The 27,098-nt window shown below is 44.7% G+C and overlaps 1 protein-coding gene across 1 annotated transcript; it reads left to right on the top strand.

Annotated features, from left to right (window-relative positions):
• The first annotated feature begins 1,447 nt into the window (after positions 1 to 1,447).
• Positions 1,448 to 20,749, top strand: AKTIP (AKT interacting protein). Its single transcript, XM_065416572.1, has 10 exons — positions 1,448 to 1,527; positions 4,554 to 4,666; positions 8,278 to 8,483; positions 11,587 to 11,651; positions 11,732 to 11,832; positions 12,929 to 13,017; positions 13,095 to 13,193; positions 13,497 to 13,604; positions 16,290 to 16,350; positions 19,850 to 20,749. The coding sequence occupies exons 2-10, from the start codon at positions 4,625 to 4,627 to the stop codon at positions 19,958 to 19,960; spliced, it is 882 nt and encodes a 293-aa protein (XP_065272644.1). The 5' UTR covers positions 1,448 to 1,527; positions 4,554 to 4,624; the 3' UTR covers positions 19,961 to 20,749.
• Positions 20,750 to 27,098: the final 6,349 nt, after the last annotated feature.

Genomic DNA, 27,098 nt, shown 5'->3' with positions numbered 1-27,098 from the left:
TGCAGAAATCCAAATGTAGAACAGCAGAGAGATCCCAGGTCAGATATGAAGTACTGTCAGAGCGTTATTCTCTTACTTTTATAAGCACTAAAACCTCTCACCCTCTTGTCTTCTCCCACATAAAGGGCCTGATTCCCTGTAACCCTGTAGTCATTGAATGTACAGTAGTGCAAAGCAAATGTAGAGTGGGTGTCAAACATCGCCAGATCAGAATGGTAGGTTCTTACATTCACTTTACAGTGGTGTAATGTAAGTGACTATATGCAATGCAGGGCAATGGTGAATCAGGCCCAAAGAGCCCACCTACCTGAATAGATCTGCAGAGGAAAACATGCTCTCTGGAAGAGCACTCTCTGCCCTGCCCTAGCCACTATGCAGTCTCCTTAAATCGCCACTAGAGCAATACTCCAGTACAAGATGCATGGTCTGGCGACTGGCTCACGTGCGGAATTACATGAACCCCGAGCAGGTTACTAAGAACTGCAGGATGAGGTGCACCATGAGCAAGGGCAGTAAAGTATATTGAAGCAAGGGTGTCACTGGGGCGGTAAGAAGCAGGACCGGATTCTCAGCTACTGCAAATTGGCATCACCGCGTGACCAACAAAGCAACCGCAAGCCCGCCTCTGCTTTGTAGAAGAGTCTTCCTACACCACGGCGTCCCTCCGCTAAGCGCGCCCGAAACTGCGGGCGCGGGCTGACGCCGACGGAGTCCCACAGCTGTGATCTAAACCCGGCTCTCTTCCCCCACAAGAAGCCCGGAGCTGGAGCCGGAACCCCCCACCCCCTGCCTGCTGCAGCTCCGACTGTCACCGGAGGGACGCCGGCGGCTCAGCAGGTGACTGGAATCGGGACCCTCACACTGCGAGAGGCCAGCAGCTGGGAGCAAGGAGCGGGGCCTGGCTGTTTCCCAAGGGTGGGGCAGGTGGAACATCCACAGCCCCGCCCCAGCGCCTGGCCGCTGCTAGGCTCCAGCCAGTCACAAGCACGCCCGACCCCACTAGTCCCGCCCCTCAGCAAGCGACGGCTCTGCCAGCCAATCGCTAGCATAACCCTCCCGCGGAGAGCTGGCCTATCAGCCAATCGAAATAATTCATCTAGCCATTTACCCCGCCCCCGGGGAGTGACACCTGTATCTGCCAATCGTTGTCACTCACAATCGCAACAATGCCCATTCCTAGTCATCCATAGCCCCACTAAAACCGCCCCCAAGTGCTCTAGCCAATCGTCATCGTCCTCATTGGCGACGGGCAGCGTACCTTGGTAACAGGTTGCGGCCGCGTTTTTAGCGTCATAGGAGGAGCGGAGGTTTTGATTGGCCAGTGTGGTAGTCACCGAACCGCAGTCACAACACTGCCCGGAACGGTCGGCTTGTGATTGGCTGACTCTGCGGCCAATGCGTGTCAGAGGCCGGCCGGATATTGCTGCTAGGGGCGGGTGGTAGAGCTGCGGACTGGGTGAGAGAGGACGGAGGTGCTGGTGGGGACTCGGCCGCGCTCGCAGTGGAGTGTCAGGGGGACTAGTGCGGGTGAGTGGGGCCTTGGAGCCCGCCTGCGCTGCGGCCCCGCCCGGCTCCCCTGGGCAGTGGAAAAGCGCGAGAACGCGGGGTGCCCCCTTACAACTAGCATAACAACGGCGGCCGGGCGGAGACAGTCTCTGCAGGAAGGCGAACGCGTTGAGGGCTGCTTGGTGGGGAGCCTGCTGGGTGGGCGGGGCTGCTGCCGGGTAGGTGGCTGGGATGCTCTGGCGGCAGCGGGTGGGGCGGGGTGCGGCCGCTGCCGGGATGGGGCGGGACTGGTGCCAGGGGCAGGGGGTGTCCAGCGCGTGCTCCTGGCTCTGCTCTCCTCGCGGCTGAGGCGGCAGCGGGTCGGGCCCGCTCCCCTCTCAGGTGCGGCGGCCCGTGGGCGGGGCAGGGGGGGTGTCACGGGAGCCGGGGGGTCCGGCTGCCAGCGGCTCGCCTGCCCCGCGGGAGCGCCCGGGGACGGGCGGCGGGGGAGGGGGCTGTGGAGGCGGGGCGCTGGCCTGGGCGGGGAAGTACAGGTCCTCGACGTTCCTTCCCACTCAGCTCGCACGCGCTCCTGTTCAAAGCTATAACCGCGGCCTCTGCTGCGTCCGTCTCCGGTGCCTGGCAGCTGGGCCCCCGCAGCGCGCCGCGTCTGCGTGCTCTCCTGTGACCTCCGTGCCCTCCCCCGTGCTCTCTGAGCTCGAGTATCCCAGCCCTGGCTTCTGACCCGGGGCTGCTGCGTGCCACCCACTTGTGCCTGCGGACGGGCAGCTCTGCAGGGCAGAAACTCGTGGGCTGGTGCAGCTTCACGAGTGGCTCAGTGCAGGGTCCAGGTATGGAGTGAGGCGTGGGAAGGGACTGGCACGGCACTGGCACGGCACTGGGAGGCCTTTGTATAAAAGTGTGACCACGATACTCCCTTGAGGAAGCAGAGTTGCAGACAAGTTTGACTGGTCAGAGATGTCTCAGTAGTCCTGTTCGTTCAGCATTTCTTATGCTAAATGATTGTATTAGAGCCGCCAGATATTTGTGGGGATCAGAAGTGTGTGTTTGAGGGGGCAGGAGGAGAAAACAGGGATGGGGCTTATTCCCTGTATCTTGACTCTTGAATGTAAAAAACATCTGTTGGCTGGAGGGGTCATGCAGGAGAACCTGTTCATAAGGATGTGATTGCAAAGTCATAATCCAGGTGGGTGGATGGATGGCTTGAAAATGAGTGGATGAAGCTTGAGAAGACTCAAAATCGGAGGGCTTCTCTGAACACCGTTCATGTACCAATTTTAACTATATAGTTAAATCGGTGAAACACTTAACCCTGGTCTACACTGGGGGTGGGGGCTGGGTGTCAACCTAAGATACGCCGACTTCAGCTAAGCAAATAGCGTAGCTGAAGTCGGCATATCTTAAATCGACTTACCTGGCCGTGAGGATGGCGGCGAGTTGACCGCTGGCGTTCCCCCCCGTCAACTCCACTTCCGCCTCTTGCGAGCTGGAGTTCCGAAGTCGACAGGGAGCGCGTTCAGGGATCTATTTATCCGCGTCTAGACGAGACGTGATAAATCGATCCCCGATAGATCCCTACCTGCCGATCCGGTGGGTAGTGAAGACCTGCCCTTAGTGTGGATGAAGTTATATTGATATAAAACTGCTTTATTTGTATCTAGTTAGATTTTTCAATTTTTAGCAGATATGGCTTTGCAGAAATTTTGCTGAAATTTCACGTTTTTACAAGTGCTGCTTTAAGCTTAAAGGAGCATTAGCTTACCTGGCTGAATGGAATCAAATTGTGTAATGAAAAACAGGACCTTTAGTCCTGACTCAGACTAGCCACTGGTGATTATTTGATCTAGGAAAAAAGCTATTATAACCGCTATAAAAGAAATGGACAGGCATTAATGGTGAATTGACTCATGGATCATTATCCTACAGATTCATATAGAAGTTATATAAAACTGTTTCAAAATGCTTTAGAGAGACAAGGTAGGTGAGGTAATATCTTTGATTGGACCAGTTTCTGTTGGTGAGAGAAACAAACTTTTGAGCCACACACAGAAGTTGTTCCAATCAAAGATATTACTTCACCCACCTTGTCTCTTTAATATTCTGGGACCAACACAGCTACAACTACACTGCATACCAAAGTACTTTAGTTACTATAACTAGAGATAGGGAGGGGGAAAAACAGAAGAAATTAGGGAGAGAAATTCAGAGTTGGAAAGAGGTGGAGAAATGGGCTGTACCAGAGAGGAGCGGCTTCAGACACACACAGTAGCTAAAATCTCTTTAAAGGAGATAAACTGATGTTAAATAAGTAGGGGGAAGGGGAGTAGTTGAGCCACTTACCATTTGGATCTCTGACTCTATGAAATTCGCAACTCAACTGAAGTACTTTCTATTAGAATTGCTGATCATACTAAGTCCACATCATGCTTTTTGTAATGGAACACAATAATAAAAAAAAGGCTACAGAGAAACTTCTGGATTCTGTGACTTTATCTATTCCTGGCTGCATTTCTATGCAAATGAAAACAAAATGACACACATGATGAAAGCTCAACAAGCTTCCTTCATTGTGAATGGCAGAGACTTTTCAAACTAATACTCTTAAAAGGCTTGTAGAGTCAGCTGATAAAAACCAGGGACGAAAAAACTTGCCCAAGATACAGAATAGGCTATTAGAGTCCCATGCACTGTTGGACTTAACTGTTTGTTGGGTAGCTTAGTTTTCTTGCATTCCCCATTGGGAAGCTGCAGGCCTGTCCAATGGCATCTTTGCAGAGAGGAGAGTGTAGATGGGAATGCAAAGAGAATGGCTGAAAGGTGCTATATACGTTCAAATATGATTTCTGTTGATCTTTATGAATGTTTTGAAATATTTTGGAGAGGTTTTGAACTAGTTGAGGTTGATTACTATTACATAAACTTTTTTTTCTGAAGTTCAGAATTAATGTTGTAATATTGTCCTAATAGGATAATTAGGTCGGGCCTAATTGTGTTGGAATCTTTGTTTGTTTGAACACTCTTTAACTTCTAATTCTGTATGTTTTTAGGCTAGAAAGTGACATCGAAGTGCTGGAGAGGGTCTGGAGACATTTGCAGCCCTTTACTTGGCATACACGTTATGAACCCTTTCTGGAGCATGTCTACAAGTTCCTCACGCAAGGTGGAAATTTTAATAAACAGTATATGCATTGTTAATTGTTCACTTCTTATCAAGCTGTACTGCATAATATCACAAAACAAATTTACATTTATCAAAATATAAAGCCTGTAACTATCTAAAGTGACTTAAAATGAAGCCCCAGAATCCATCTTGAAAAAGAAATCTTGACGAGATAGTGTTATTGAAGTGCTGTGGATTTCTTGACTCACCTAGACAGCCATGACGTAAACATAAGGTAGCTCTGCTTAGTACAGTCTGTAAAAACTGAATCCTCTAACTTGCAGTATTATACTGCAATGTCTGCCTAAGTATAAGTCTCTTCATGGGGAAACTGAAATCCATGACTACCTCATCAAGAGGTGGATATTAGTAACTTGAATCATGTTGAGTCTTATCCAGACTTATCCAGGTTCTTGCAGCTGCGATACTCTGGGCCAAGCTTTAACTAGATGTTTATTGGACATAAGGTGCATACCTGGGACTTCTGTGTCTATTTGACCTAAATGATGAGCACAAATAGCAGGCTTCTAAAAGGTCAGATTTTTAAAACCTGTCTTCTGTCAGCAACTCTTTGGGGGAAAAGAGCAAGGAGTGCTCTTCAACATGGTTCTCTCTCTCATTCTCTGGTCCTTCACCCTGCCACCCCCAGACTAGTGCTGGAAAATAGCAAAACTATGGATTGCCTTCTAGGTTTGGCAAGTCCTGATTGTCATTGTTGTGAATCCAAAAGCTGAATGCCTCTCTAGCATTCAATTAGGGCCATGTCAATTAAATACCTTAAAGTTGGGTGCTTGGGTGGGCACATTTGAGTGCAGATCTGAGGGTTCTTCCTCTGTGCTATGTCTTTTAAAGAACTACCATCTGTAATAGATCTAATTTATATGCCGCTCTGAATGTGAAAAAAAACAATGAATAAAAATACTGGAAAAGGTTGCTGCTGGGTGGAATACTTGGGATTCTGTATGGTATCTTGAAAATTTGAATAATCTAGAGTGAATGTACCCTCTTAAAAAAAAAATTAGTGAAGCAGCTCAGATTTACGTAAAATCCTGTTAGAAGTGGTTTGCCGAGGTGTGGAGGCGTTCCCCACCCCCTTAGTTGTGAGGACACTTCTGTATTGAGTTCTAGTTCTAAACAAGGTAGACAGAATATCCATATGTTATTCAAATAGATGTAAGTCTGAGGACTACCTGTATTGAACGACACAATTGGTTCCTGCAAATTGCGTCGTAAATTGAAACGTCGTAATTCGGAACTGCAATCCACTCCACTGCGGGACCAAGCGTCGTAGTCGAAACCAATTGTCATAAGTCAAATCAGTGTCAATTCAGAAATGTTAGCCGAATGTCATAAAGTCGAGGACCGCCTGTACTAGTCTGAAGCAATCCTTTCGGTCAAAAAAGTACCACACAGGCATTAACAACTTACATATACTCCTGAGGGAATTCTATGCCAAAAAACTAAAAATTCTCTGCACAATATTTTAAAATTCTACATATTTTATTTGTCAACAAATAAATGTGAAGGTTTCAGCATGGCAGCGGGAAGCATAGGACACTAGCTGCACGGAGGTGGGAGATTACCCTGCAGCCCAGCCTAGCCTCCCAACCGCCTTCCTACTCTTCTTCTTCTTCTCCCCCCGCAGACATGGACTTGGCGGTGAGGCTGCACTCAACCCTGACACAGCGCAAGGGCTGGTCCTGCCTCAGGAATACCCTCAGGCTCTGCTTTTGTGTGCTAAGCACACCAAGATAGCAAGCGAGAGGGACAGAGTCTAGCGCACATGCCCAGCCTTGGCCCTGATCCAGGTGTGGGGCAGGCAGGCTCAGCCTGGCAGGATCCAAGTGTGGAGTGGCTTAGTGTGGGAGGGATCCAGGTGTCCAGTAAGAGGGTTCTGTTTGGGGTCCAGGTGCTGGGGGGTGGAGGAGGGGAATGAGACTCTGTAAGGGGGGTTCAGGTGAAGAATGGTTGGGATTCAGTGGAGAGGAGTCTGCATGGTGGGGGTGTTGAGGCGGAGTTGGGCTTGGTGTGGGAGGGGGTCTGGGTGCTGAGGGAGTGGGGCGGGGGGAGGTATGGAGAGTCCGGATGCATTGGGGTTGGGTGGACCAGGGAGCATCTCCCTGTACAATGACCATCTCCTCTTCCCACCCACCCTCAGCTGGGGAGTGGTGGGGGCAGGAAGTGGGGTGTGTGTGTGTAGCTTCCTGCAGCTGGGGGAGACTTCTGGAGTTGGGTTGGACCTGGCCCTGGCTGCTCCTTCAAGGGAAGAGGAAGTCCCGTCCTCCCCAGCCCAGCTGGGACTAAAACTGAGCCCCACACAGGGTAGAAGCCACCGGCAGGGGCATCCCCAGCCCCATGGTGATTTATCTCTGCCAGCTGCTCCGGGCACCCAAAACAACGCGCCTGTGGTGCTGGGAAGGGGAGGCCTGCCCTCTCTTGCGGCTTCCCTGTCAGAAGTCAGTTTTCTTCAGGGAAGCGAAGAAATCTGCAGGGGACATGAATTCTGCGCGTGCTCAGTGGTGCAGAATTCCCCCAGGAGTATATGGAACAATCTGTCCAACATGTCGTCGTCATTTATCAGGAGAAAAAACAACTAAAAGTTCAGTCTGAGGCCTGTTCAGTCTTCTACTTCCAAAATTCTCAGCAATGGTGGAAGTTATAATGGTGGTGATGATGATGTGGATGTCGTTAGGTCAGTTCTCAGACATTTTACAGAAGACACCAAACAGTCACATGGTAACTTTCCATCACTAAAACTGTAGTCTAAATTCTAACCAGTAACCCAGCAGCCTGTGTCTTGGCCTACCCACTGAACCATAACTAAGTTCTCCCATATGTAGAGTGAACACTTTCTCAGGTCTTTTGACTACTTAACTGCAGTGGTGATTATTTCCTGGGCAAAATAGAAAGCATGATGGTCTTTAACTGGTTAACATAGTGAAGTACTGACAAATGACACATGTAAAATCTGTCTCGTGTGGACGGCTGAAAGACTATAGGCAGCCCAGGCCATCTAATGTGATGGTTAAAAACAATGAGGGTAGGCTAGTATAATCTACCCAGTTGTGCTGTGCCTGCCTCAGCACAAACATTTCCCACAGAAGTGGGAGGCATTCTTCTCTTGAACTCATTGCCCCAGAATGTTCCACCCTCTCACCTCTTCTTTACTATACTAATCATTCATATATTTAAATTGCAGAGAGACTTGTTAGTGGAATTGAAGTGGTTCATCTCAGTACATTGAGTGTTAGAAATGAAGACTGACTTGGAAGCTGATGTTACATTACCCGTCAGTTTCTAATTTAATGCTGTGGAGGTGTAATTTGCTTTAATCTACAGTTTTACCGCCTGCTAGGAACTAAAGCAGTGTCTGCTCAGATTTTAGCCAGTGCCTGTAATAAAGAAAATCTGTAAGGAAGCAACTTGTATGGAGTCTATGACTATGTAATAACTAGTAAGGTGAAATCTTTCAAACCTAATTAAACTTCCTTGGTATATAATTGAAAAGAAGCTTTAGCTTGCAGCCTAAACTATTCAGTGTTTTATAAAATATAAATTTGAAATGCTAATATATATTGTATTTGTATTTAACATGTATATGTATTTAACAGAGACCTGAAACTGAAGAAAAGACTCTGACTGGAGAGTTGAGAATCAGTCCTCCACGCACCTCTACAAAGAAACAGCTGCCTTCTATTCCAAAAAATGCTGTGCCGATGACCAAGCCTGCTTCTCCTGCCCCTTCATCCCAGTCTACGAATGGAACACATGCCTCCTATGGGCCTTTCTACTTGGAATACTCTCTCCTTGCAGAATTGTATGTTGCTTTAGTTTCAAAATATTTAACCTTTTTAGCTCACTGGTCTTGTACTTTAGAAAACTTAAACACAATTGCAGAGAGTAGCTTTAGAAACAGTTCTTGTATGGAACTTTTGAAACCATACCCAGGATGCTCATTTAAACACTAAACCCTGCAAAATTAATATAGTCTTTTATCTTGGAGAGGAGTTACTCTTTTAGCTATAGTTTTGGATAGTCTTCTTGTACATAGCAAACTTAAAATCCAAATATACCTATCTTGGGCGCAAGGCATCCTCATAAGATTAATAATGTACACTAAATTGCTTTTAGGAAGAAAGTATACTTCAAAAAAAAAGAAAAAAAAAAAAAAGGATAGCTTAACTAAAAGCCAACAAATGTCCAGCAGAAAGGTACCATGCTATCATCCTAATCTCACCACTGGCTAATATGGGGGATTTCAATATGGAGATATACCTATCTCATAGAACTGGAAGGGACCCTGAAAGGTCATAGAGTCCAGCCCCCTGCCTTCACTAGCAGGCCCAAGTACTGATTTTGCCCCAGATCCCTAAGTGGCTCCCTCAAGGATTGAGCTCACAACCCTGGGTTTAGCAGGCCAATGCTCAAACCACTGAGCTGTCCCTCCCCCCGTATCAGGGATAGAGTAACCATACATCCTGTTTTGGCGGGACAGTCTCTTTTTTTTTTTTAAGCCCTGTTCTGGCAAAAGTGGGCATTTGTCCCATTTGTTCTTGCCAACTTGTTCAGATGGCAAGAGCAAATAGGACAAATGCCCTCTTTTGTCAAAGGGTGTGGAGGAACATCCGGTGGGGGAGTGATAGTGCTGCCCTGCGCAAGGGGGCAGGCAGGGCTTAGGCAAGCAGCGATGCCAGCTCCAGCCTTGTGATGGGGGCAGGCAGGGCTCGAGCAAGCAGTGCTCCACATAGGGAGCGGGGCTCAGGCCTGTGGCTCGGGCCAGCCCGAGGTGGGGGGTGCTTGTACAAGTAGCTGAGAAGGGGCCTCAGACTAGCCCCATGTGGTGTCCTGTTTTTCCCTTTGGGAAATAGGGTTATCCTAATCAGGGATTCCCAGACTTTCTCATACTGTGGACTATTCCTCAGTCATGTGTGATCAAATGTGCAGCAATTAAAGTGGATACTTACATGGAAAGTCAATATTAGGAAAACAACAAGGAGTCTGGTGGCACCTTAAAGACTAACAGACTCCTTGTTGTTTTTGTAGATACAGACTAACACGGCTACCCCCTGATACTTGACAATATTAGGAAAGTCATCTTCTAATGAATTTTACCATGAAATTTATAAGAGGAGGAGCCAATGAAATGTAACTAATCAGCTTTCCATGGACCACCAGGAAGTGCTCTGGACCACTGCTCCATGGATCAGTCTGGCATCATGAATGTAGGAGGGAGCAAAAAATGCAAATTTGTGTCATGTCAAATTTTTCTTCTTAGTTACATAACTTGTCTAGTGACTTCACCTGCTGCATTCTCAGCTATGAAACTGATTTCTGAATGCAATTCCCCTGAGCCCTGATGCAATGCTAATTTTGAAATACACTTTTTCCATTTAAAAATCTTAAATTGAAGATGAGAATTCTTTAAAAATATTTTAGTTCTATTTACATACACTTTTTCATGCTGTGGGGCTCTAGTTAATCTTCTGACAACCCGAGTTTCTAACATATGTTAATCAATTTAAGATGCCAGTGTCATGGAGTGCAGCGGAGAATAATGGTCTCCTGTTGCTAAGCAATTGCTGATGGCATTATGGAAATCAAAGTCTTAGCGGAAAGCACTGATATAACAAAGGTGGTTTTTTTTTTTTTTTTTTAAAGGGGTACTATAACAAATGATGTCATCTAACTTTGATACTGGTACAGTCAGAGACAGTTGTTCACTAGTTCATCGTTGGCCTGCTGTGTTCAGCTTAAAACAGACTTGTGTGTGTGCCAACTAATCAGAGAAGGCTATTTATAAATTGCTTTAGCTGAATACTGTGTTAAGCATTCACTTTCAGTGAATGGCTCAGTAAAATTCTATTTAGTATTTCCAACACCATGTTGGAAACATACCAATTTTTTTGTTTCCACTCTCCGGGAACAGCAAAAATGTTGCATTGTGCTCTTATTCACTCTCAGCATTGCAATGCTATTTCCATGATATAATGGTGTCTACTAAAGGGCAAAAACAATAGAGAGGAAGGTGAGAGGAGAAATCAATTGTAATCCGTTAGACATGAACGGCTTAAATCCATGACAAAAAGTAGAGGGCTCAGCTCAAACTTGTGTGACCAGTCTCAAATGACCAGGGAGTGGGAAGGGGGAAAATAGGGGTCAAAACTCAGGTCATACTTTGCATTGTTTTCTTGCCTTGGATTTGGTGATTCAAATCCTCTCTGCTCCTGGTACTCTTGAGGCCTTACTTGTCTAAAATACTTTCTTGCGCTTGCCTGCCCTCCTTGGTTGGCATCTTCACTTGCCCTATTCTGTTGCCATGCCACTTCCCCCTTGACCTACAGTAGTTACCATAATTATGACTGAAAGCATTGTTTAAATTTCAAGTTAAAGCTTTTGTCAATATTAAAAAAATAGAACTACAAGCAGTTTTATTCACTACACTTGCCCCAAATCCCTCTGTCAAATTATGGTTATACAGATACATTTTCTTCTTTATAAAATGTCTCTTCCATTGCTGTCTAATAGCCACACAAATGAGGGAAACTGACTGTATAGGAGGAGAGTGAAAATGACTTGACCCAGTGCTGACTTGTTAAATATATTACTGAAATATGAACTTTCCCTCCTAATCTTTCGTTTCCAGTAATCTTGAACAAGAGGGGTAAGAATTTCCTGCCAGTATCTCTTTAAATGGGGGGGGGGGAGGGGGAGGGAGGGAAAGTGGATTCTTTAGTTCCTTACCCCTCCCCCCTGTGAGCACATCCACCCTTGGGATTGGAAGGGAAATATTTCTAAGAGTCCCTTGTTGAGATATTGGCAGCAGTGGCCTTTCTTGTGTACTGAGAAGTCTTCTGCAGAGTGCATGTGCTAATCCAGTCCTCATACAGCTCTGTATCCTAAATGACTGATTATTATTACAGCACTTTGGTCGTAAAGCAGAAGCTGCCAGGAGTTTATGTGCAGCCATCTTACAGATCAGCATTAAGTAAGTTCAGGGGTAGTTCTTTTATTTTTACCATATTTAAGGCATTTTGCACCAATTCATACAACTCTTCTTCCTTACAGTGTGGTTTGGAGTAATATTCATAAGACATGGCCTCTACCAGGATGGTGTGTTCAAATTTACAGTCTACATCCCTGACAATTACCCAGATGGTGACTGCCCCGTAAGTGCTGGAGTAATCTAACAACCATCGTGAAAGCTTAGTTTCCTTTTATGGTGTTGGAGAATGGCATTTGTTCAGTTCCTGGGACTGGCTTTGTTCACTGGTTGGTGAAGATTAGGAACACACTTCTGACTGGCTTGTACACCCTACTTACTGTCAGTGGAGGATCATCTTGTTACTCTGTAGCAACTTCTCTGTGTCTGCATAGGGTGTGGGATTGACTTTCAGGCTCTACCAGTCCTTCTAAATTAGAGGTTTAGGACCTGCATTGTGGTAACTGTAATTATGACTCCTGTATGATAGTAGCCCTTGAAGGAGTGGCTAACTACTTGAAGTATTTTCTTGACTATTAAGCTTGGTTGAAGGTGGGACTGGAGTTGTCATCTGCTTCTTCGTTTCAGTAACTTCATGTTTCCTTTTGGTATGTAAAATGAAACAGTATTCCTGTGCCTTTGTACAACTTTTGTTCCTTCCTAGGATCAAACTTTTTAGGACTGGCAGCAGAATATTTTTGCTTATGAAATTGGTCTCCTCTGTCAATATGATTGCTTTCAGAGCACAATGAAGATGTGCTTAGCCAGGCCTTTGTAATTTTTTTATGATGTTGACAGAACATTACAGCCACAAACTCCTGAAGGAAACAGTTTAATTGACAGCTTTAAAGAAGTAATTTAAACACTTTTTAAAGGGACAGCATCAGTGGGGAAACTGTCAGTTGAAAATGGTTAATTCTGCACCTGTTCCTAGGTCCCTCTGCCAGTTTTGGGGTTTAAAATCATTTTCCTATTAAAACTAACTGCCCTCTTGCTGTAGGAACTTAAACAATAGGGAAAACAGTGAATTGGCCAGACACAATGCTGTCAAATGTTCAAAGTAAAACCGATTCTCCCCCCCCCCCCCCTTCTCAATTCAAGCAATTCGAGGGGTTGCTTCTAACAAAAGTAGCAGAGGTCTCCTTAAGGATTTGGGCACCCATTAACAGGGTCCTAAAAACCATAAAAACACATCTAAGTGAAAGTTGATCATAAATCAGATGATAAACCATAGGCTTGAGTAATTTCACTAAAGCAATTTTGAACTTTTATCTCTAACACAGCGATTGGTGTTTGATCTACCAGTCTTCCACCCACTAGTAGATCCCCTCTCAGGTGAATTAGATGTGAAAAGAGCATTTGCAAAATGGAGGTGAGTACTAATGTACTGGTGTCTAATACAGAAATGCTGTACCTCTGTCCCTCACTAACTAACTACTCTCTTCCTAGGCGAAACCATAACCACATATGGCAAGTACTAATGTATGCTCGCAGAGTCTTCTACAAGATTGATACGACCAGTCCTTTGAATCCGGAAGCTGCAGTGCTGTAGGTGTCATCCTAAACTGTTTTGGCTATGTATTTAGAACTTCATATTCTATTTTCATTAAGCTTTTTGTTTTATTTCTTTACTTACAGACAAAATGCCTGTGCCAGTCTAGATTAAACAGCTAGATTTAGCTGTTTATCATTTATTTTTTAGCACCTGTTTATGGTATATAGCATCAGCTAGCTGAACAAACTTAAAATACCCCATTTCCCTTAGCCTCCCCCATCATGTTGAAAAACCAAGACTAGTTTACAACTTGCTAATTTCATATGGTGAAGTTTTAAGAAATGTCTCTCTTATAGATATGAAAAAGACATTCAGCTGTTCAAAAGTAAAGTGGTAGACAGTATCAAACTATGCAGCAGTCACTTATTTGATCAGCCTAAAATAGAAGATCCCTATGCAATTAGGTAAGTAGCCTATGCATTATACTTAATTCCATATGTTCTACTATTCTAAATTCAAGCACACTCAGTATAGCTTTTGATGCCAAGTCCTAGTATGGCCATCACTTCTGGTCTAATAACCCTGGCGGTTCCTTTCTTCTCCTCCTTTACAAAAATCCCTTTATACACACATCTGCATCAGGGTAGTTGACAGTTAATACTGAGTAAAAGATCAATGCAGACTGACACAACTTTGCTAGAGAGACAAGGTAGGTGAGGTAATATTTTTTTTTTTTTTTATTGGACCAATTTCTATTGGTGAGATAGACAAGCTTTCAAAATTGCACAGAGCTCTTCTTAAGATCTGAGAAAGGTATTCAGCATGTCACAGCTAAATACGAGGTGGAACGGATTGTTTAGCATAAGTAGTTAAAGCATTTCAAGGGACCATTCAAGGTGAAGTGGCCGGTTAACACCTCTCCAGTCATAGGGGGCAGAAGGATTAAAAAAAAGCTTTGGGGCCAGTTTCCTCCAGGACACAACTGACTTCCTCCACAAACTCCAACATTAACAACCTCCCTCAGAATGCCATTCTTGCCACCATGGATATCCCCTCCCTGTACACCAACATCCCTCACAATGATTTCATTGCTGTGTACCTCAAGTATTTACAAGACAATGGATAACCCTCAGATATCCATCCCAAACACACCGTCCAACTAATCCATTTCATCCTTACCCATATCAGTTTTTACATTCACTAACAAACACTTGTTCCAAGCCATGGGATCAGCCAGAATGGCTACTCAGTAAGCCAACCTCTTTGTGGGCCACCTGGAAGAAGAATTTCTGGACAAATGCACCACAAAACCAGTGTATCTCCGGTATATCATTGATATTTTCGTCGTCTGGACAGACTGTTGAAACTCATTGATAGATTTCCACCACATCTCTTTAAACTCTCTAGAGTACTCCCACGCTAGCATCAACTTCCTGGACACCATGATCAGCTTCAGCAACGGAACCCTACAGGCAACTATGTACAAGAAACCCCCTGATCACCACACCTGTCTTCACAGATCCAGTAACAACCCCAGACACATGAAGAATTCTGTTATCTACCTACAGCCAGGCACTCAGATACCACAGAATAAGCTCTGAGGAGAAAGTCCGGGATATACACCTTAACACAATCATAGAATGGGCCACCCAAATACCCTGAGAGATGCTGTTTTGATACAGTAATAGAACCCTCTCTGACCACACCTCTGGCTGTCACTCACCACAACAGGCAGGAATCCACTGGGGGTATTTTCAAACAATTACAATCCACAGTTGATGGGAACCACATCCTGAAGGAAAGCTTTCCCGCACCCCTTTTCTGGTCATCAAACAACTTCCAGCCTCTCCAAGCTCATCATCAGAAGTAAGTTCCCCACAGACCCGGACATACCAATTCAGTGACTCGAGACCCTGCCAGAACAAGTGACGCAAAACTTGTAGACCCATTTCCACTGCTGTGATGATCAACACCCCGCCTCCCCCACAACACACCTGTCAAAATCCATGCATCCTACACATGCCTATCACAACATGTGGTGTACCTCATCCACTTGCTAAATGCCCCAGTAACCGCTATGACTGGTTTCACCCACAATCACTACACACTCGAATGAACTCACACAGAAAAATGGTAAGACAAGCACACAGCATATCACCTGTGGATTAACACTTTTCACAAAGCAGTGACTCAATCTGACCTCAGTCCTCATTCTCAAAGCAAATCTGCCCAACATCTGCAAAAGACAAGCCTGGGACGTTAAATTCCTAACATTACTCGATACTAAACATCATGGACTGAATAGATACACTGGATTTATAGCTTTCTACAATCTAGAACTCACTTAAACCCCCCAGCTTCCTCTCCCCCCCCCCACTTCCTCCTATGTCTGGAGAGTTGTTAGCAGGCCACTTCACCTTGAATGGTCCCTTGAAATGTTAACTACTTATGCTAAACCATCTGTTCCACCTTTTATTTAGCTGTGACACTCAGAGTATGTATCCCAGACCTGAAGAAAAGCCCTATGCAAGCTTAAAGCTTCTGTCTCTCCAACGAAAGTTGGACCAATAAAAGATATTACCTTATCTACCTTGTCTCTCCAATATCCTGGGACCAATATGATTACAACAACACTGCTAAACTAATATGTAAATTTCCTTACCAATTATCCATTAAATATTGGCTTGCTTAGTGAATAACATAAAAGAATCTGGTCACTTTAAGGGCACCCATGGAACAAATCTGGTGTTCAGATATTTACAAGTTGAACTTGCATGCTCCGTTTGAACTGTTGTAGTGGCAATATAGCTCTGTGAAACTTCGCTTTGGTACTAGGAGTTAGAACTGTCAACTAGTCACTGTTAGTGTATTTAGCATTTGGTGGTGAATTCCTAATTTTTGGTGCTGGTATGAGCTGAAATTAGTATTTGGGTGCTTAACACTGAGCAGATGCATGTTGGATGAGATCTGTGATGAGCCACTTTGTGAATTAGGTGTTGGGAGAAACCAGGTTTTGCAGCTCACTGAAAGCTCAGAGTAACATTAGAAATCGTCCCACGCTCATTGCTGTAACTTTTTCTGAAGTGGGTAGTTGGGTGAGGAACATTAAAGCAAAATGAAGTTCATAACACTTCTGCTTTCTTCTATAGCTTTTCTCCATGGAATCCAGCTATACATGATGAAGCTAGAGAGAAGATGTTGACTCAGAAAGTATGTAGACAAAGTCCAACTTATTTATACTACAGTAACACTCAATGTATTGGGCACTGTAGAGCAGGGATGGTCTTCATTCATTTATTTTGTAAAGCGCTTGTAGTCTATATAAAAGATTTTTATAAGTGGGTGTCAAAAGTTGGGCAGTTAAGTAAATGTCTTGAGTTTCAAAAGCACAGCGCACCCAGCAGCTCACTTACAAAATAATCTTGGCTACACGGTTCTTTGCTGCCTGGGAGCACTGTTAAAGGTTCATGTGCTTTATTTCTATTCTATTCAAGTGCTGGAAGTGACTGTTAATGACTAACACTAGCTACTGTCTGGTAGCCTGTCCCAGGTTGGATATGTTCAGTATTGTGTTCCTGTTGCTTGAACAGGTGACTACTTGGATTTACTAAAACTACTTGGATGCTGCTGCTATTCCCCTGGGGAAATGTCAGCTCACCAGCAGAGCAAAGAACATTTCTAGAACACTAGAAATAACTTCCCTAAACAATTTGGTCAATACCATGGTTGCTTCATGTTATACAAAATATAAAGCACAAGCCATGGTGTTTCCTGGTCACTAGGGATGCTGCTGTCACTCCCTATACCATGCACTTGCAAAGGTATGTTACTGTTGTGATATCTATGGACTCTGGGAGGTTTGGACTCATACCATAACATAGTCTAATTACACCCATCCAGCTGGACTACTGGGTAAACTCTGGACTTTGGAGATCAGGGGTAGCTATGCTGATAGCTTTTGGGCATGAGAACACCTTGCTGTGAGAGGCAGGAAATGGAGGAAGCTTTCTCAAATTTTTGGTTTTATTTACTGTGAGGACAAGTCCCTGTTCCAAGGTGGGGATCTCCAATGGGGCTCTTCCACCCTCCCGTCCCCTCCTGGCCCCCTCAATCAGAAGTGTCTACTGAAACTGAACCACATCCGTGCATGGGAACCAATTGTGAAAACCTGACACTGCACTCTGAAGTGCAGCATTACAGAGCTTTATCTACTTGCAGAGCATGGGATTCCTATGTTGGTGGTATCCTTGCCTGACTGATGCATTGCAGATTTGCAGGATGACTGACTTGGGGAAAACCCTCCACCAGCTGCTGACTGCTGTTCTGAGAAGCGTCTGATGGCAGGCCCTGCTGCTTCCTCTGCAGGCTCAGATTTGCATCTCCATGCATAAAGTCTCAGCTCTTGTGCTCATGTTCTCTGGCCTGAACATAGGTTCTCTATTAGGCCTCAATGATATGCTGTCTCTACATGCTACATGGCAGTATTCTTAGCAACATATAACAGATGCTGGAGTGATACTGCTCTTCTGGGGGTTCTGAGGCTGCAGGAGGATAACCTGAGAAATGCATTGTAGTTCTCTGGTTTGACTTCCCTCCCCCCCTTGTTCATCTACTCTAAGGGTCCTGGGAAAGAGATTAAGCAGTCGTACTTTATGGAACAACTGAGATTTGCAGGAGAGAAGACTGCCTAGGGAGGCTTGGGGTTGTGCTGGTGGTAGAGGTGAGACTTACCACCACCACTCAGGTACATCAGGGCCACATCTGAATGAACTTCACAACAAGCCTCTCTAGTAAATGGCTTGCATCTAGAAGTCGGTCTGCAGAAAAAAGTGTGAGAGAGTCTTCATTCTTTTTAAATGGAAGCCTAGGTCTCGAGCAGTCATTTGATGCCTCCTACTAATCTCGTCAGAGTAGGCTTTCTATAGAAACATTGCTAACAGCATTTAGTTGATTAAATGCCAATAGCAAAAAAAAGCTGAGATCTCTGAATCTTTAGTGTCATTCTGCCACCTCTTGGCCAATTAACTTGAAATATTGTACATACATTTTACTTAAATCCTACTACTGATGAGATTGAGACTTTGTGGATTTTAGATGTGAGCCAAAATAGCTTACTTCAAAACCGGAGGCATTTGTCTGTGCCCAAAGAACTTGGGGAAACAGGATCAGGCATGTTGAATTTCAAGGAGGACTTCACCCAGGATCTCTTGCCCTCAAACTGAAATCCACATTGCAGCCAGCAACCCAGCAGCAGATTTCAGTGTGTGTGTGTGTGTGTGTGTGTGTGTGTATTCCCAGCACCTCCCCCTTTCTTGCTGTTTTGAACTGGCAGCTACCATTACCAGAGGCCCTTGTTGTCACTGCCTGACAGACGTTGCAGGGCTGCCTTCCTCCTGGAGACTCTGTGGGATTCTGCCAGCATGCTGACACTTCAAGATTAACTTTGGGGTGAACTAAGAAACCACTGGCTTACCTCCAAGGATCTGCTTTACTATTGGGGCACTGCTTATACCCACATGGATCAGTTAAGCTTTCTGCCTAGCAATGCTATCAGCATGTGAAACTTCCACTGCTCTCCCATCCAGTGGGGTATGTCATCCTGCAGAACTGGTGCATTGTTTAAATGTGACATAGTGGGCATACACATAGGCCTCTCGATACTAAAAGCCTAAGAGGAGTCTACTGCACAATCCTCAGCAACATGGTGGATAGAGATACACATCCTTTCTATACAGAAATCTGCAACCTGATCTCCCTTTGATCCTTTGCTAGATGCTAAAGTGAATATGTAATCTTCAGAAGGTGCCTTAGCCCCTTGCCTGTTGCCAGCTGCAGTTTCCTAATCTACCATCTCCCTCAATTCCAGTCCTTTCTTCTGCTTGCTCATTCTCACTTCTACATTTAACTTAGCAGTTAAGTAAGGTTTTGGAGTGCTGCATCTTGTGTTCTACTGTTCTATTGCCTTCTAATACTCATTCACCAGTTTAGAGGACCCCTTACTACAAGATTGATTGATTGATTTTATTTAGGACTCTGGAATCCTCTCTGGGTTTGGGAGGGTGCCCTCTGCCTCTAGCACACTAGGATGCTGTGGTGTCCAGAAACCTTCAGGAAAGCTGCTACCATCTTCAAACCATGGATCCTACACAGTAGTACCATTATACTGGTGGATGAGTAACTATAATAGGACCAACTTGAAGTAAAAAACAGAACAAACCTTCTTACTGTTAGTGTACCTTTGCTTAGCTGTAAATGGGATTGACTCTACTTTTGACTACAACTTCGGTAGGTAAAGTGGCAAATGCTTGCTATGATAGGGTGTTGGGAATGGGCCTCAACAGAACAGTTTAAAAATTATTAAACAAAACAAAACCAAAAAACCCCCAGCTTCTAGCTTTAGGTGCAGAGTAGAGTAGCAAAAATGTACTGCAGCATTGAGATTCCTAATGTCATACTTTGCATGTCTATGGCATTAGCAATGTGTAGTGGCTTTCAGATTGCCAGGCTACCAACATATCCTTAAAAATAGTAGCTAGCTTCCAGTGCATGCATTTATAATAGTGTCCCTGTCTGAGAGGCAAGGACAGGTATGAAGATCTGCCAAATGTAAAAATACCCAACAAAAAACAACTATATACTTTGGTGTGTTTAAAAAAAAAAAAAAAAAAAAAAATGTAGTGGGTTCTGACTCTAACTTTGTTCTGCCTAGAAGAAGCCAGAAGATCAGCACTGCAAAAGCATGCAGGTGTCTGGGCTGTCCTGGGTAAAGCCTGGTTCAGTGCAGCCTTTCAGTAAAGAAGAGAAGACCATGCCTACCTAATTCTTCTGGACCATGATGCACAAAACACTTTCTGTAGGTGGAGGGAATGTAACGGAGAGAGAAACGGCAAACTAGCAGTTTCCTTCTTGACAATGGATTAGTAAAAACTGAACGATAGCAGTGACTCAAGTAAACCTGCTCAATGGATTTTTGTGGACTCTTCTCAGTGTTTTACATATGCATTAAGTTTTAACAGCGGCCTGGAGGACGGAAGTATCTCTAAATATTGCAGTAATTCTATTAATGAAGACTGCCTGGGATGGTAACTCCCAGGGCTCCAAAATGCCTGGAGGGTTTGTCTAAGCTTTTATTTTCCTTTCAGGAATAGCAATTTTGAATCTTAAGAAACTGGCAGAAGTATTAGCAGGAAAAACTGATGCCAGAGGTAAGCTGTGTTCCTATAAACTAATATAGCAGAGTTAAACACTATATATTTAATGATTTTTAAATACATTGGTTTCTATTGTAAATACATTAGGATTTTAAATTGTAAATAGCGGGTTCAGTGACTCAAACTAGCACTTTCAAGAAAGGCAGAGCTGAGATTGGCACTCGGCATATGATGTATTACTGACTTGCAAATGGATGTTGTCACTAAAGCACACATTAGTCTGACAAGATGAGAGCAGAGTGTTAGGTTTACTAGGCTTTTATTACATAAACACTAAAAATCAAAGCTTTTATTGGTGGTTTTGATCTAATAAAATCTTAAAGGATGTTAGACTTCCTATGTGTTAAGACTGCAGGGATTACTAGGCTAGTTTGGCTAATGTGTGTTAATAGTGACATCTTAAAAAATAAAAAAAAAATGTTAACCTTGCTGCATTGTTCCTTTGTTAACTACACAGTAGTCTTGAAACAAATATCAAAGTAGTTGTTGGTATGAAGACATCAGATTGTATGTTACAGATATCTTCTTTGTAGATAAATTAGTCTTACCTACGTGCTTTGTCCAGGGTACTAAAAGGAATCCTTAGTCTTATGTGTGCACAAAGGTTTCAAATTGGAGATTTTTACCTTTGACACTAATCCTTTAATGTGAGGCAGTCTGACAAGGTCTGTTTTCTGTTTAACCTTTTCTCAGACACTGACATACCTGCTTCAGTTCCAGTTTCCAGACTCCACAGCCAGTACTCCTGCTTTGCTTCTCATGCTCACATTTTTTTTTTTTTTTTAAGAGACTCTACCCTTCTTAATTTCTCATAGTAGTAATGGTTTAATACACAACATGTTACCAGGCTACAACAAGTAGTGGCTTCCCATATCGTATAGAATTCTTTAATTGGATTTTAATTTTTTTTAAAGTTGCTAAATGACAAGTTCTCGTCATTCTAAAAAACTCAAACACCTGCTTAAAAGCCAGGAAACAAATAGTTTAAAGGCATCACAAATCATACACTACTACTGCTACACTAGATTAAAGCAAGAAGTGACCATTGCGATCAGGGAGTGCATAGCCTCCTGCATAACAAAGGCTATAAGACTTGCTTGAATTAATTCCTCTTTGAACTAGAGCATATAGATATAATACGAATTCGGATATAACGCGGTAAAGCAGTGCTCTGGGGGGGGCTACTCACTGCAGTGGATCAAAGCAAGTTCGATATAATGCGGTTTCACCTATAACGCAGTAAGTTTTTTTTTTTTTTTTTTTTTTTTTTTCCCCCCCCCCCCCTCCTGAGGACCGCATTATATCGAGGTAGAGGGGTGTGTGTGTGTGTGTGTGTGAACACACACACACACACACACACACACACACACACACACACACACACACACACACACACACACACACACACACACACTCATCCACTCTTGACTTCAAGCTCTAATCAGGGAGACTACACCACAACTTCTAAGCAGTTGCTCCAATAGGAATGTATCTAATAGACAAAAGTGCCTGTTCCCTCCCAACACAACTTTAACTCTGACAGATGTATTGAAGCTTTTTATCTTGGTAGCTAGGTGGCAAATACATATTGGGTGAGATTGCTTTAAGACCTTTTTAAGGGCCCTTCTAATGCTGGGTTATGGTGGCTTGCCCCAGGCCAGTCTAAATTACATTAGTCTCATGGGTCTGCCTTGGGTTTCAGGAGTGCCCAAGGCCTGGCATGCCCCCTACACCAGGGCTTGCAAGGGCGGTCCCAGACAGCAGTTTAACAGCTGTCTCTCTCAGTTCTTGCAGTTTAGGAAAAGCTCCCTCTGCCAAAACTGGGGCTTCTAGGGTCTGTGTATGCCATGTAAAGGAGCTAGAGCAAGGTAAAGACCTTGACCCCACTTCCTAAGCAATACTTTGTAAGTGAGATGTTAATTGACAATTTTTTTTTTTTTTTTGAAAAGTAACTTGTATCAACTTATGGTGAACTGAAGAGCTGGATTTGCTTTTATTCAGTAGCAGAATAGGTGTATCCATAAACCAAGTTATTTCAAGAAGGTGTGTACATTGAGAGAATGACTCAAAATACATTACTGAGGGAAGAACAAAGTTTAAGGTGACTGTGCTGAAATCGTGTCAGAGGAAAACATACTTAAAGCAGCAATTCTCTGTTAAGGGATAACCTGACACAAGCAAGAGCAGGGACCACGTAGTAGCGTTAGTGAGCAGTCTTCATCTGTAGTCAGTGCACAAGCTTCCCAAGAGATTCTCCTGTATTGTACAGTTGAAGGTTATTCTGGGGGAATTCTGCACCACTGCACAATGCAGAATTTGTACAGAAATGAATGCATGCAGAATTTCTTCCTCCCTCCCCACAACTATGGGCTTCTGGCAGCTACTAGGGACTCCAGGACCTGGCAGAGCACAGCTTGCAAATAGAAGACACTGTTGGGAAAGGGGGGTGAGAAAGCTGGAGGGTTCCTGGCAGTTGAAGTTCTCCGCATGCCCTGAAGGAAGGAGGTGGCATGCAGGAAACTCCGTACAAGCCTGGGACCCAGCATCATGCTGTTTCTCCCTCTGGATCCCTGGGCTCTGGCAAGGAGGACATGTGGGTGTCTGGGCTGGGGGAGCACCCTGCAGCTGGGCTCTAGAGAGGGGGTGCAGGGATTGGGAGTGGGCACCCCGTGGCTGGGCTCTGAAGGGAAGGGGGCAGAGAAACAGGAACTGGGTTGTCCTAGGAGTTTCTTTAACTCTACTCCTGGGGCAATTTTTTTGTGTCTGTAGTTAAACATATTTGCTTACAGGTATTTTGAAATAAATTACCAAAATTGAAACTGGTGTGATTATAGAGTGGTTTTGACAAAAAATGTGCAGAATTTTAGAATATTCGTATGCAGAATCTTTAAAGTTTTTGTGCAGAATTCCCCCAGCAGTAGGAGGTATAAGCCTGTTTTGAGTTTGAGGCCAACAGATGAGTCTGCTTCAAATCAGAATATATGGGACCCAAACTTAGAAGTCCATTTCTGCAACAGGTAAATTCAACCTCTTCTGCCTTCAAAATAAATACAGCACTTTTCCAAAGTCAGTGTGAATCTAAAAAGGTGCTTAAAACTAGATGTTTGCTGGAATTTAAACCATCCCTGTCCTAGTGGAGAGGAAATAAGCAGTGGATGCCTAAACTTAGACTGATAAACCCAAATAGGGAGTTCTGAATCAGTGGCCTGGTTTAACAAGGGCTAAGTAACTGTTAGCAGCTGCCTTCAGCAGGAGCCTAGTGCTTCCATTACATGTGCTGCAACACATAATACTGTTGGGCTTGTACCTCACCCTCCCCATCTATAAAGGGACCGAGTCAAATGGAGTAATCTCAGGTTCCGTTACTAAAAGTGCTCTTACAAACTTGGGAGTACTATGGTGTTGGTCACACTTTCCTATTTTAACCAGGCTCTCTTCCACCCTCCTCCCCCTGCTGTGAGAATGACCTGCAAAAACTAGATGCCTGATCAGGCAGAGACACATCAGTAACTTGTCTCAAGGGAACAGTTGTTGATGATTCCTTGTGTATACATGTGTTTACAAGATTGGGCCTTACACCCTTCCTTCTCGATGCTGGGAAAATTCATAATCATCCCTATATGTGTATCCCCAGCTATAGTAGCCGCTGGAAGCTGTACTATTGATAAGGCCCTACCAAATTCAGGATCCATTTTGGTCAATTTCACAGTCATAGGATTTAAAAAATAGTAAATTTCATGATTTCAGCTCTTTAAATCTGAAATTTCGGAGTGTTGTAATTGTAGGGGTCCTGACTCAAAAAGGAGTGGGGGGGGGGGGGGGTCATAACATTATTGTAGTGGGGTTGCGGTACTGCTACCCTTACTTCTGTGCTGCTGCTGGGGGTGGCGCTGCCTTTAGAGGTGGGCAGCTAGAGAGCAGCAGCAGCTGGCCGGGAGCCCAGCTCTGAAGGCAGAGCTGCTGCCAGCAGCAATGCAGAAGTAAGGATGGCCTGGTATGGTATTGCTACCTTTACTTCTGCGCTGCTGCCTGCAGAAAGGGACCCTCAGTCAGCAGCTACTACACTTCAGCTGCCCAGCTCTGATGGGAAGCAGCACAGAAGTAAGGGTGGTATGGCATGATCTGGTATTACGACCCTTACTTCTGCGCTGCTGCTGGCTGGGTGCTGCCTTCAGAGTTGGGCCCTTGGCCAGGAGCTGCTGCTCTCCAGCCACCCAGCTCTGAAGGCAGCAGTAAGGGTGGCAATACCATGACCTCTCCTCTCCCCCCCCCCCCCAATAAGCTTATGACCCCCGTGCACCTGCCTTTTGGGCCAGGACCCCCAATTTGAGAAACACTGGTCTCCCTTGTGAAATCTGTAAAATATAGGGTAAAAGCGCACAAAAGATCGTATTTCACAATCTGTGACATGTTTTTCATGGCCATGAATTTTGGTAGGGCCCTAACTATGGACAGGGCTTGCCTTTTTTACTACTTTTTTCGCATGTGTCTCAGCTACATTAATAAACTGAAAACAATAACACTTTTGCCTCTAATCCAGGGGTGGGCAAACTACGGCCACATCTGGCCCTCCAGACATTTTAATCAGCCCCTCGAGCTCCCACCGGGAAGCGGTGTCTGGGGTTTTCTCCGCTCCAGCTGGGGAGTGGGGTCTTGCCCCACTCTGCACGGCTCCCAGAAGCAGTGGCATATCCTCCCTCTAGCTCCTATGCATAAGGGCAGCCAGGAGGTGCTGCATGCTGTCCCTGCCCCAAGCACCACCCCCACAGCTCCCATTGGCCAGGAACCACAGCCAATGGGAGCTGCAGGGGTGGCGCCTGCAGACAGGGCAGTGCGCAGAGTGGCCTGGCCGCACCTCCACGTAGGAGCCAGAGAGGGGACATGTCACTGTTTCTGGGAGCTGCTTGAGGTAAGCGCTGCCCAGAGCCTGCCGCCTGCCCCCCTCCCATCCTCTGAACCCCTTGAACCCAGCCTGGAGACTCTCCTCCACCCCTGATCCCCAGCCCCACCCCAGAGCCCACACCCCCAGCCCTCCCACATCCCAACCCCTAATTTTGTGAGCATTCATGGCCCGCCATACAATTTCCAGACCAAAAACTTTGCCTACCCGTGCTCTAATGTCTTGGACTCAATAACAATCCTTAACCCTTTCTGCCACATTTATACTGTGCTTCTGCTTAGAGGTGAAGAGGGTACAGGATAAATAAGGGTGCAGAAAAGTATTGGATAAAGGCTATGAGTAAAAAACTTTCAAGTAAGCCAAGTGACCCAGCCACTTTTTTTGAAAATGGGACTTAAGTTCTTGACATTTTTGGCTATGTGGAGAAAGAGGCTTGCAGAAATTCCTTCTCCACCCTCCCTGCCCCCCTTTGAACATGTTCCTGTCTCCACTGTTTCCATGTCCAGTGCTATTCTGGAAAGTGCAGCAGAGCTGTCTTCCCCTCCCTTCCTGGGATATGGGCTGGGGGGGAGGAGAGGAGACTTCCTGCCATGCCCAAATTCAGCCGAATCCTTCTAGAGCAGCAGCTCACTGCCACAACTGTTGCCTGGGAAGCTAATGTGTAACTGCATCTCAAGTTGACTGTGTTTGGCTTCCAGCTGTAGGCATTGGGGGAGAAGGGAATATTTAATGGATAGGTTACCCACTGACAGTGAAACTAGCATAGTCTCCAATTCCCTGCTCTCACACTGACTTAATATGTCCTTGAGTAAGCCATTGCCTCATACTATAAATTAGGGTAAGAATGGATTCCTAGTTCCCAGTCACCCCCCAAAATCCCTACTTGCCGTCCAGGATCCCCAAAAACATGGATTTGCATCCTTCTCTATGTAGCAGGGATGGGGAGAGAAGTGCAAAGAACCCCCTTGATGGCTTAGTGAGTTGGGGGGTGAAATGAGTTACAGAGCACACTCCTGTCAGCGCTGTAAGGGCTTGCAGGCAGTTATTTTCCAGGTGTTCTCCATCAAGGCATCAGGCTCATCCCTGGTGATTGCTTTTCTTAATAGGAAATCTGTGTCAGCTGGGCTCTTTCCAGTCACCAGAACACAGCAGAAAGTGGCTCAGTTTTAGCTCACAGTCCTCATGAAAAGGTTACCGGCTTTGTACACTATCAACAGACTTACAGAGTGCCTGTTTCTCTGTTTTCTTTGGAAAAGACAAGACAAAGCTACTTCTGAATCCTTGAGGAAAGGGGGTAAGTAATTTTACTGATAATCTCTTTGTTAAAGAGGGAAGGGCTAGTGTTTTTGGTTAGAACAGCATTGTAATTCTATATTTTGCTCCATTTCAATTTTGAGTGTTCTCCCTGGCTAAAGACCAGGGGGAGGGAGGAAGGAAAAAAGTTCCTAGGTTGCACAAAGTAAGAGTTTTCCTTCACATCCATCTTCTACTTCACCTTGTTTTAAAATTTTAAATGGAAAGATGGGCTATGTAGATGCCATGACTGGATTAATGTCTATAGAATAAAATATGTATCAGGGATGAGCCTACTATCCTAACCAGCTTTTCTTGCTCAAAAGAGGTTTAGTCTATGTAGAAAGTGCAAGGTCTTTGGAGTAGTGCCTCTTTCTTATAAAAGACTTACAAATGGTAAATTTTAGTTTGGACAAATGGCAAAGCTATCCTTTCTAGCTCAATTTTAAACTGTGAAACTGTCATTGCTGTCCAACTCCTCATGTGTTTTAGTAAGCGTCTTATCCTTTCTTTTTCTGTTTAATATAACAGATTACCACATGTTGCACCAGGTA

This window comes from Emys orbicularis, chromosome 14 (genome assembly GCF_028017835.1).
Source record: "Emys orbicularis isolate rEmyOrb1 chromosome 14, rEmyOrb1.hap1, whole genome shotgun sequence".
Classification (NCBI taxonomy): Eukaryota; Metazoa; Chordata; order Testudines; family Emydidae; genus Emys; species Emys orbicularis.
This window is presented reverse-complemented; position numbering and strand designations above follow the sequence as displayed.